The 12,569-nt window shown below is 37.9% G+C and overlaps 1 protein-coding gene across 1 annotated transcript in view; it reads right to left on the bottom strand.

Annotated features, from left to right (window-relative positions):
- APAF1 (apoptotic peptidase activating factor 1) overlaps nt 1-12,569 on the bottom strand; it is a gene marked incomplete at its 3' end in the record, with an annotated part of 88,896 nt that overhangs the window by 50,158 nt on the left and 26,169 nt on the right. Inside the window, exons 9-14 of the mRNA XM_082666383.1 lie at nt 11,688-11,855; nt 10,311-10,442; nt 6,462-6,575; nt 5,618-5,802; nt 1,473-1,599; nt 89-214 (exon numbers count right to left, since the gene is read on the bottom strand). Of these exons, the coding sequence (XP_082522509.1) occupies nt 89-214; nt 1,473-1,599; nt 5,618-5,802; nt 6,462-6,575; nt 10,311-10,442; nt 11,688-11,855 (852 nt within the window). The remainder of the gene's footprint in view (nt 1-88; nt 215-1,472; nt 1,600-5,617; nt 5,803-6,461; nt 6,576-10,310; nt 10,443-11,687; nt 11,856-12,569) is intronic.

The raw sequence follows: 12,569 nt of genomic DNA, 5'->3' as shown, positions 1-12,569 counted from the left end.
TTAACTCTACTTACTCTAGTCCCTCTATTACAGAAAAAGAAAATAAATTCTGTGGTGATTACAACTCAAGAGGAAAATATTTCCCTACCTTCACTTTTTTATCCACTGAGCAGGTTGCTATAAATCTGTCACCTGCAGAGAATGCACAGCAAAGCACTTCATCCTCATGAGCCTTGATTTCTAGAAGTTTCTCTCCTGTTTCAGCTTTGAAAACCTATATAAGCAACAATAAAATCTTTTTACTATACCTATTTAACCATGGGCCGTCATTCAATAAAAATATTTCTTTAAAAGATCTTTATCACTGTTATTTTGCAACAGAAATGAACCTTGGCAATATCACTGCAAAAATGAGAATTTCTGTCAGAATTCGTATGCCTTAACATAAAAAGAAAATCATCCTGCCCCCCCCCAAAGAAAAAGGAAAAAAGGAACTTCCCTGGTGGTCCAGTGGTTAAGACTCCACGCTCCCACTGCAGGGGGCCCGGGATCGATCTCTGGTCAGAGAAGTAAGATCCCGCCTGCCGCATAGTGCAGCAATCAATCAATAGAGCTCACAGTAGCTTCAGTTTGGCAAATTCTTAACAATCAGTAGAAAACACTTCATTCAATATGCTTTCTGCGCTCAAAAGCCAAAATTAATAAAAGTAGTAATAAAGTACACATATAGAAATAAGGCTTACAAACATAATCTTGCAATCTTAAATTTAAATGTTTTAACTAGTTTTTGTTTCCTTCAAAATCAAAAGGTTGAGTACCAATTTAAAGAAAAGCACTCATTCATGTTTTCTGAAAACAAATGAGAAATTAAAATTCCTTCAAGCGCCTAAGGAAATAATCTAGTCCAATTCCTATTTGCAGTCAGAAATCTATGCCCGAGCCTATGATAAAATAGGTATTTTACACAGTCACTGTTTTGTTTTTTGTTTTTTTTTGCAGTACGCGGGCCTCTCACTGTTGTGGCCTCTCCTGTTGCGGAGCAACAGGCTCCAGACGCGCAGGCTCAGCGGCCATGGCTCACGGGCACAGCCGCTCCACGGCATGTGGGATCTTCCCGGACCGGGGCACGAACCCGTGTTCCCTGCATCGGCAGAAGGAATCTCAACCACTGCGCCACCAGGGAAGCCCCACAGTCACTGTTTTTTAATCAGAATCCTGTTCACTGTGCTATGAAGTCCTCATGTCTTTTAACAGTTATCAGTTCCTCATTACCCTTAGCTGTCACATGGATGACAAGAACTGACTGCTAGGGTAAAAGGCACTTCTATGTCACTTGGCAAGTTTAGAATTATGAAAATACACCACCATATCTTTTAAATCAATAGAGAAAGCTTTCATAAAATGTTCAAGAGATCTGAACATTTCTCTATTCCTAATGTGCAATTTTCTTGAATTTTAGAATTTAAATGTATTCTAATATGCACAGTATTAGGTGCATGACTCTTTGAATTTTTCTCAAGAGAGAGGTTTACCTGCAAGTTTTTATCAGCTCCACAAGAAGCTATTCTTTGACCATCCTCAGAAAAGCAAGCATGGTACACAGCATCTGTATGGGGGCGGACGACCAAGCGGGAGAGATTCTTGATGTTTTCTTTGTTTCTAAATATAAGGGAAAAAATGAACAGAAATCCAATAAACAAGAGTAAAAGTAATTATTTTCTTTCAGTAATAAACTGTCTTTTAACATAGTTATGTTCCAAAAAACACAAAACTCTTAAAATTAAATTACCAATATGTAAATGACAGCACACATCACCTGAGGAAAAAAAGCATAATATAACAAAAGCAGCATTTTAAGATAAATGCTACACTATATCAAGCAACCTGTCACGTACTACAAATATCACTGAGTTGGAAGAAATCTAGTTAATCAAATACATGTCAGTTTTTATTTTCCTCTAATACATTAATAACAACATGTGCAGAGAAAACATTATAAGAGGATAGCCTCAAAAAAATCTCCATCTTTTTCAAAAGGAAAGAGCTATAGCAAAATGAAGCTCATTTTCTAACTAAAGTATGACACTACACCCACCATTATGATGTGCACTTTAAAACCATTCTTCTCTAACTACAATTATTCAGATATAGAGAAAAAAAGTAATGTCATTTTCTTTGTATCTTAATCTACTAAATACTAAGTATTGCACTAGTAAAGATATTATTTCACAAAGGCAAAAGGATAAAGGAATGTGATGTATACTTAAAATGGGGAAAGTATTAGAACAGTGTCAGAATTCCACATACATACACCCCAGTCACTGTGAGTAAATATGTTAAGTGGTATCATGCTTATCTTAAGAGGAAAAGGTTAGGCGTCAGATAAACCTAAAGGGCAACCCTGCTTCTACTACTTATTAGGTGTGTAAACTTATGCAAATTACTTAACCTAGTAAGTTTCCTTTTCCTCATATGTAAAATGTGAGTAATGATACCTGCTCTGAACAGGTATCACACACAAAACAGACCAAATGAAAAAAGGGAACACAAAGGCAGATCAGACTTAAACCTTGCCTAGAAAGTATTAAACTTCACTAGAATTGATAAAACAAACAACTGTAGAAACTAGAGTGATGAGAATCTGGAGGATAAACAGGTAAGCTACTGGCAAAGTTTAGAGAATCAGATTAAGAAAATATGTCCCCCAATCTATCTACTCAATTCCTCAAAGCTCGGAAAGTGACCTGTCACAATGATGGGCACGTGGCCAAAAAGTATTAGATAAATAACAAACGAATGCATGAATGATTTCTTTGAAAGATGAAATCAAATTACGTTTATATCAACCTAAACTTTCTACAGAAGAAAAAAAAAAGCTTTCTAGTACTGAAAAATAAAGCATTCTTTGAATATAACCTGGTCAAACCCAGTTAAAAAGATACAGCTATTAATGACTAACCATCCTATGAGAGAACATCACAGGTTGAAATGCAGTTGATGAAGCGGAAAAAAAAAACAGCAAGAAAAAGTAAAAATAACAAACTCAAAGTTCAAAAGAGAACAAGAACTAAACCAATGCCCATCTGATTATCAGACCAAGTATCACAATTCTATTTTAGTCACTAACTAAAACATGAATTCAGTCGATCTTCTACAAATTTCTCTTGAATATCAACTACATGGACCAGGCAAAATGCTAAATGCTATTTATCCTTTTCTTTTTTTTAAATAAATTTATTTATTTTTATCTATTTTTATTTTATTTTTGGCTGCATTGGGTCTTCGTTGCTGCGTGCGGGCTTTCTCTAGTTGCGGCGAGCAGGGGCTACTCTTCGTTGTGGTGCGCAGGCTTCTCATCGCGGTGGCTTCTCTTGTTGTGGCACACAGGCTCTAGATGCACGGGCTTCAGTAGTTGGGGCACGCGGGTTTCAGCAGTTGTGGCTCACGGACTCTAGAGCACAGGCTCGGTGCTGTGGCGCACAGGCTTAGTCGCTCCGCAGCATGTGGAATCTTCCCAGACCAGGGCTAGAACCCGTGTCCCCTGCATTGGCAGGCAGATCCTTAACCACTGCACCAAGGAAGCCCTATCCTTTTCTTTTTTAATCTTTTTTTTTTTTTTTTTTGGCCACACCACGTGCCTTGCAGGATCTTAGTTCCCCAAACAGGGATAGAACCCAGGCCCTCGGCAGTGAAAGCACAGAATCCTAACCACTGGACCACCAGGGAATTCCCTAAATGCTATTTATTCTTAAAAACAACAACTAACATTCATTGAGCACTTTCTATGATCTAGGTACTGTTCTAAGCAACCTATGTAGGTGTGTATGTTTGTGTATACACACACACTCATTTAATCCTCACAACAATGCTATGCATAGTACCACTAGGCAAGATAAGTTGAATAACTTTCTCCTAATGATACACAACTAAAAAATAGCAGAGCTGGGATTCAAGCCCAAGCGGTCTAGAGCCAGAGTCTGTTATTTTAACCTCCAAATGTTCTATACTATAGAATGGATAGAAATTATGGAAAAAAACAAGTAAACAGAAAACCACCGTAAAATGACACAATGCTATGATATTGAGTAAACAAGTATTCTAGAATACAGACAGATCTCAATTAATTAGGTGGCTGCTTCCAGGGAGAGTGAAACCTCTTCCCAAAAAAATGTTAAAGAATGGTGAACTCTGGGAAGTGAGAAGGTAGGGGAACATGAAGAGTCTCTGACTTTTCATTTTACATCCCTCTAACACTGATTAAAAAAAAAAAAAATATCAGGAACATGGATTGCTTTAAAACAAAAATAAAATCAATGAAAAATTATAATTTAATTTTTTGAGGAATTCCCTGGTGGTCCAGTGTTTAGGACTTGGCACTTTCACTGCCGTGGGCCCGGGTTCAATGCTTGGTCAGGGAACTAAGATCCCACAGGTTGCATGGTGCGGCCAAAAAGTAAAATAAAATAAAATTTAATTTTTTTTAATTTAATTTTTAATTAAAAAAAATTTTTTTTAACTCTCTCCTTTACGGAATCTTACCAGAATCCCTCATCCATCCAAGCTAAATTACCCACTTCTCAGTTTTACCTCTATTTTATACATTACTTCTGTTGCATTTATCACATTATAATTATCTGTTTAAACTTCTTTCTTCACTAGTAGATTGTAAGCTCCTTGGGGAGAGCCTTAGCACCTAGTAACAGTGCTTTAGCACAGTAGAGAAACTCAAATATTTATTGAACTAAACTGAATTAGGGAAACCACCTATGGCAACCTGAATTATTTGGAAAGAAGGTCCAGGGCTATATAGATCACAGACGATATCAACCAGGAGGTCAATTTAGATATAAATTATACATGTGAAAAGACGACCATTCATACTTATCAAAAGGAGCATGAAAATAAAGCCAGACCCACAGTTTAAATCACATTCAGCAAGCCACATGAGCTCAGTCAAGTCTCAACCTCTCTGTGCCTCAATCTTCTCAATTGTAAAGTAGGGCAAATAATATTTACGTTATAAGGTTGTTTTGAAGATAAAATGAACAATGTATGTGAGCATACAGTATATAATAGGCATTAAAAAGATAGCAGTCTTACCCTTTCTTTTACAAATTGCTAAGATAAGAACACAACTGAATGGCCTCTTAGGAGCTAGAAGAATCAGGATTCAGTGGAAGTTTAATATGGGCTATATGCAAGGCAAAGTTCTCATCACTTTATATCCAATATCTGATTTAAATCTTCACAAAAACAGCACTTACCTCAAAGGATTGTTATCTCTATTTCACGTATGAGAGAGAAGAGTAACCTGTAACTTGTTCAAAATCACAAAACTCTTAGGTTTTAGAACTGAGTCTCAAACCTAGGTTTGTAGCTTCAAAAACAATGCTCTTTGCTACTATACTGTATTACAGTAAGTGAAGCATTTATATTAATATTTAGGATGACTTGTCAAAAGTCATCTTATAGGCAAGCATCTATTTTTATGGACTCTGAAAATATGTATTTCTCCTATGGTTACTTCTCTAGAACTTTTCAATAAGTAAGAATGCTTATTAAAAGTTTGAGCCCTATCCAAAGTAGTTAAGTCTTCCTGGAGTGAACTTATTCACTACCTGAAAAATAATGACACAGTTAGTGCTGTTCCCTTTGGTTTCTCTCCTAACCTACTTACATCCATTCCAAGTAAAGCATTCCGTTATCGACCTCCTGCTTGGCCTTCAGCTTAGCTTGCTGATAAACTTCTGAAGTTTCCAGTTCACAGAGGCCCAGTTGTACAATATTAGGAAATGGCTGTCGTCCAAGAAGATGTCCATTTAAAGATAAAAACTCCTGGAAATTCTCACAGACTGTACCATCCTATGAACAAAATGAAATCTCTTAGAAATGTAACCAGAGCCCAAATCTGACATTTTTTTGTTTCTGTGATTTTGTCACTTTAAAGGCTTAAATATTCTCTATACGAGCTAAAATTAAATAGCCAACCATTAGGTAACAAATACATAGTGATCCTCTTCGGACTTTTAAATATAGGGTAAAAAAAAAAATCTCATTATCTAAGTGCTACCTTCTTAACACATTCCCTTTCCTAAAAAAAACACTGAAGGGCTTCCCTGGTGGTGCAGTGGTTGAGAGTCCGCCTGCCGATGCAGGGGACACGGGTTCGTGCCCCGGTCCGGGAAGATCCCACATGCCGCGGAGCGGCTGGGCCCGTGAGCCATGGCCACTGAGCCTGCGCGTCCGGAGCCCGTGCTCCGCAATGGGAGAGGCCACAACAGTGAGACGCTCGCGTAACGCAAAAAAAAAAAAAAAACACTGAACACTTTACTTCCCCAGCTTTCAAACCTCAATCCTATCCACAGCAGGAGAGGAAGCAAAATAATTAGAATAATCAAAGATTAAGTAAGGAAATTATCACTCTTCACCTCTGCTATTTTGTTCATCCTCACTATTAAACCTAGAATTAAATGTCAAAATGAGATGTCCTTTAAGGACTTATTTTTCATAATAATATATACCTTTTCATCCAACATATGCCTGTATTCCACAAATTCATGAATCAGATGAGCAGGGCCTACGAGCTCCGTTTTTGCTTTAATCCAATCCAGGGAAAACATTAAAGCACACAGTTCCTTAAAAAAAAAAAAAAAGATCAGAAGCACTGTTAAAGAGATCAAAGAATTTTAAATCTACCATCATTATCCTAACACTAATGAGAGAAACTTAGCAGATGCCTAGAATTTAAGGACAAAAAGGAACATATCATTAATAGTTCCAAAGAAACAAAAAATGGACCTCACACCTTAATTCAAAATAAATTTCAGATGGATTTTTCAGACTTAAATATAAAATAGAAACTTCAAAAAATACTAGAAGAGGGCTGCCCTGGTGGCGCAATGGTTAAGAATTCACCTGCCAATGCAGGGGACACAGGTTCGAGCCCTGGTTCAGGAAGATCCCACATGCTGCAGAACAACTAAGCCCATGTGCCACAACTACTGAACCTGCACTCTAAAGCCCGCGAGCCACAACTACTGAAGCCCACGCGCCTAGAGCCTGTGCTCCCAACAAGAGACGCCACCGCAATGCGAAGCCCACACACCACAACGAAGAGTAGCCCCCGCTCGCCGCAACTAGAGAAAGCCCTCATACAGCAAGGAAGATCCAAAAAAAAGCAGCCAAAAATAAAATAAATAAATTTAATTTAATTTAAAAAAAATACTAGAAGATACAGATATTTACTCTTTTTGTAACCCTGGGGTTAAGGAAATTTTTATAAACATGACCCCAAAGCAAAATACCGAAAAGAAAAATAGTGGTGTATTTAACTACATAAAAACTCAAGTGTTCAATATAGTAAAAAACAATATAAATAAAATTTAAGACAAAAAATAAACCAGGAAAAAAATTTATTTACAAATGTATGATAGATGAAGGCTTAATATTTTTATAAAAATTCTAATAAAAGAGTAAGAAACAGATAAACACTCCAATAGAAAAACAGGCAAAGGCAATCAATGGATGAGAGCCAATTCACAAAACAAAAAGCACAAATAGCCAAAAATCTCACCAGTAATCAAAGAGAAACAACGAAGATTTACTATCTTTTAACATCAGATTTCTAAAGACTAAAAGGAATGATAAAAATGTTAGCTAGAATCAGAGGAAATGAACACCCTCATACACTGCTGGTAGTGATGTAAATCAGAGCACCCTTCTAGAGGACAGTTTAGCAATTTGTATTAAAATTCAAACTGTACACATCATTGACCCAGAATTACACTTATGTGCCCTAAAAAAATAAGTCAGACAAGTGTGCTTAAGCAATCTGACCATCCACCAACCAACTGACCAATCATAATGTACCTATACAATTAAATAGTATGCAGCTTTAAAAATTATGTCAATCTATTATATATAAACTGACATAGAAAGATAACCCTGAACTACAATTAAGTAGGAAAAATAAGATATAAGACTACATTTCTATCATGATCCCATTCTGGTTTTAAAGAACAGGTGTGTGTATCTGAGCAGCAAAATGATCTGGAAAACTACACATAAAAGCATTAGCGGGCTTCCCTGGTGGCGCAGTGGTTGAGAGTCCGCCTGCCGATGCAGGGGACACGGGTTTGTGCCCTGGTCTGAGAAGATCCCACATGCCGCGGAGCGGCTGGGCCTGTGAGCCATGGCCGCTGAGCCTGCACGTCCGGAGCCTGTGCTCCACGACAGGAGAGGCCACAACAGTGAGAGGCCCGCGTACCAAAAAAAAAAAAAAAAAAAAAAGCATTAGCAATGATTGTGATCTTCATTTTCTTCACTTAGTTTTTTCCTCAATTTTTCCAATGAAAGTAAACTATTATCTTTAAAAATCAGGAAAAAAAAGGTTAAAAAAAATGAAAGGAACTGAATCCTGTCACACTACCATACATATCAAAAGTTTTTAAAAGATGCATTGACCCAATAATTCCACTTCAAGAAATTTCCAAAGGAAATAATACAGGTGTGAAGACAAACAAGAATTTCATTACAGCATCATAAGAGTAAAAAAAAAAAAAAAAAATGAAAACAACCTAAGTGTTCAACAATTAAAGTTCAGCTAAGTAAATCAGAGCACAGATATTTATTGGAATACTGTCATTCCAATGTAGATTATTAAACGTAAACTGTATGTAACCAAGAGATTAAAGTACATAAGACTGAAAAATTATTCAAAGTATATATGGGTTTTTTTTAACATCTTTATTGGAGTATAATTGCTTTACAATGGTGTATTTCTGCTTTACAACAAAGTCAATCAGCTATACATATGCATATATCCCCATATCTCTTCCCACTTGCGTCTCTCTCCCTCCCACCCTCCCTATCCCACCCAAGTGGTCACAAAGCACAGAGCTGATTTCCCTGTGCTATGCGGCTGCTTCCCACTAGCTATCTATTTTGCATTTGGTAGTATATATATGCCCATGCCACTCTCTCACTTTGTCCCAGCTTACCCTTCCCCCTCCCCGTGTCCTCAAGTCCATTCTCTAGTAGGTCTGCATCTTTATTCCCATCTTGCCCCTAGGTTCTTCATGACCATTTTTTTTTTTTTAGATTCCATATATATGTGTTAGTATATGGTATTTGTTTTTCTCTTTCTGACTTACTTCACTCTGTATGACAGACTCTAGGTCTGTCCACCTCACTAAAAATAACTCAATTTTGTTTCTTTTTATGGCTGAGTAATATTCCATTGTATATATGTGCCACATCTTCTTTATCCATTCATCTGTCGATGGACACTTAGGTTGCTTCCATGTCCTGGCTATTGTAAATAGAACTGCAATGAACATTGTGGTACATGACTCTTTTTGAATTATGGTTTTCTCAGGGTATATGCCCAGTAGTGGGATTGCTGGGTCATATGGTAGTTCTATTTTTAGTTTTTTAAGGAACCTCCATACTGTTCTCCACAGTGGCTGTATCAATTTACATTCCCACCAGCGGTGCAAGAGGGTTCCCTTTTCTCAAAGTATATAAGGTTTTCTAAAATGTTAACATTTTGAGTAGTTAATTGGTAGTCATAACTTCAAATATCTATGTGCTGATGATTCCCAAATTTTATCTTTAGTCCATAGTTTTCCCCAGAAATCCAGATTCATATATCCAACTATATGCTAAATATATCCAGTCAGATGTCTTAATGTGCACACCAGACTTAATATATTCCAAATGAGTTCCTAACCTTCCCTTCACTCCTGGTAAAATACTTGTTTGACCCACAGCTATCCCAAACTCAGTTCATGGCAACTCCAATCTTTGAACTGCACAAGCTTGGAGTCATCTTTGACTCTTCTCTTTTTCTTACAATGTACATCAAATCCATCAGCAAATCATGATGACTCAATGCCAAATCATCACTTCCTTTCTCCTTGCACACTTTTTTCTTCTTCTGAGCACTTACTACCCCGCTAACATATGATAAATTTATCTGTCCCGTGTCAATCTCCCCCCAGAATGTAAGCTCAATGAGAGCAGGGACTTTGTGCCTGTGGTATATCCTTCATAATGAAGAACACCATCAGTACACAACAGGCACTCCATAAATACTTGCTGAATGAATGAATATACTTTCCCACTCTCCATTTCCTCTCAGAACTTAAAAACAAATCCATATTGTCCACAAAGGATAGCTACTGGTATGAAGAGACTGAATTTTTAGGTGGTTCATTTACTGCAGTTACTAAGGTACCTGCAGGTAAAAACAGTAACAAAATTACTTACACAGGTTATAACCCTATTTTTACTAATAAAAGAAAATTCTAAACATGGGACAAAATAAAAGTGAGATAAAAGAAAATAGTTTTTTAAATGAGTAATCTTACTTTGTGCATTTTAGCACTAGCCATGTGATAGGCCAGAAAATTGTACCAATACATGCAGTCCTCCTGATCCGGTGAAAGACAATGTAGCCGGAAATGTCTCTGGAACTGAGTGATTAGTTTCTTGTGTAGATCCTGAAACCCAAATGAAACATTTCAGAGGACAGAAACAATTTCATAACCTAAGCATCACAGAAACTCCAGCTTCCAAAGCTATTTAAGAATGTACAGAGAATCTCCCCACAAGATACTTATTAACTACAAAAGAAAAAAACAGTAACTTTACAGTTGAGAAACTTTAACCAAGTAATCAATGTTAATATCACTGATTAGACGTGTCAACACCCTGATATGATGCACTGAGAAGGACACAACAGCACTTCTGTGGTGTTATTGCCAAAAATATATAACCTTACTCTAGTCAAGAGAAAACATCAGACAAACCCAAACTAAGAGGGGCTTCACTGGTGGCGCAGTGGTTGGGAGTCCACCTGCCGATGCAGGGGACATGGGTTCGTGCCCCGGTCCAGGAAGATCCCACACACCACGGAGCAGCTGGGCCCGTGAGCCATGGCTGCTGAGCCTGCGCGTCCGGAGCCTGTGCTCCACAACGGGAGAGGCCACAACAGTGAGAGGCCCGCGTACCGCAAAAAATAATAATAATAAAAAATAAAAGAATCTGCCTGACAATGCAGGGGACATGGGTTCAAGCCCTGGTCTGGGAAGGTCCCACATGCTGCAGAGCAACAAAGCCCATGCGCCATAACTACTGACCCTGAGCTCTAGAGCCCACGGGCCACAACTGCTGAAACTCACGTGCCTAGAGCCTGTGCTCCACAACAAGAGAAGCCACCGCAATGGGAAGCCCATGCACCACAACAAAGAGTAGCCCCCCTCTCCACAACTAGAGAAAGCCCCTGCGCAGCAATGAAGACCCAAAACAGCCAAAAATAAATTCATTAATTTTAAAAAAAAAAAACCAAACTAAGGGACACTGTGCAAAATAACTAGTGAGTACTCTTCAAAAGTGATCATGAAAGAAAGAAAATCAAGGAATTTTCCTAGATTTGAGGAAACTAAGGAAACATGATGATATTATGCAATATAGAATACAGAATTGGATCTGAACCACAAAACAGGACATTAGTGGGAAAGCTGGCAAAATTCAAATAAAGTCTGTGTATTAGTTAACAGTATTGTATCAATGTTAATTTTCTGGCTCTCATAACTGTATTATAGTTATGTAAGATGTTAACATTGGGGGAAGCTAGATGAAAGTATATGCATAGAAACTGTATTATTTTGCAACTTTTCTATAAGTCTAAAATCATTTCAAAATTAAAAGTTAAAAAAAAAAAGAACGTACAGAGATGCAAGTACCTGAAGCTGGCTGTGATTCTTCTGTGTGAGGAAATCTACTTGAAGATCATGTAAATAATAAAGAAATGATTTTCCATTTCGATCACAGAACAAGAGAGACTTATTAACAAACTCCTGCAGTATGTCTTCAACTTCTTCAGTTTCCATATCCCAGAGGATACACAACACCTAGGAATCATTTTAAACATTTAATGTGCCATAATGTACAATGACCAGGATTGCACACAGGAGGTTAACAGACAAAAAATCATGTGTTAGGGCTTCCTTGGTGGCACAGTGGTTAAGAATCCGTCTGCCAATGCAGGGGACACAGGTTCGAGCCCTGGTCTGGGAAGAACCCACATGCCCCAGAGCAACTAAGCCCATGCGCCACAACTACTGAGCCTGCGCTCTAGAGCCCATGAGCCACAACTACTGAGCCTGCGCACCTAGAGCCCGTGCTCCAAAACAAGAGAAGCCACCACAATGAGAAGCCCGCACACCGCAACAAAGCATAGCCCCCACTCACCGCAACTAGACAAAGCCCACGCAAAGCAACGAAGACCCAACACAGCCAAAAATAAATAAAAGAAATAATTTTTTTAATTGTATTAAAAACATCATGTATTAAAGCCCTGAATAATATCTCCATTTCATAAGAAGCTCAAATACTCGTCAAGATAGAAAAGAAAAAGATTCTAAAGAAGTCATATGCTTCTCCAGGTTCACGAGAACCACTGAGAACTAGGTAACTCATCTGAGTTCAACACCAAAGCCCATGATGGAAACTAAGAACAGTGGGATTTCTACACCCTCCAGTCCACCACCCTCAGGTACACAGGTTTTATCCTCCCAATATCCTCTGTAACAATATCCTCAGGAGTAAACCAAAGGTTATATGCC

Source organism: Grampus griseus (genome assembly GCF_964374135.1).
Source record: "Grampus griseus genome assembly, chromosome: 11".
Lineage (NCBI taxonomy): Eukaryota > Metazoa > Chordata > Mammalia > Artiodactyla > Delphinidae > Grampus > Grampus griseus.
This window is presented reverse-complemented; position numbering and strand designations above follow the sequence as displayed.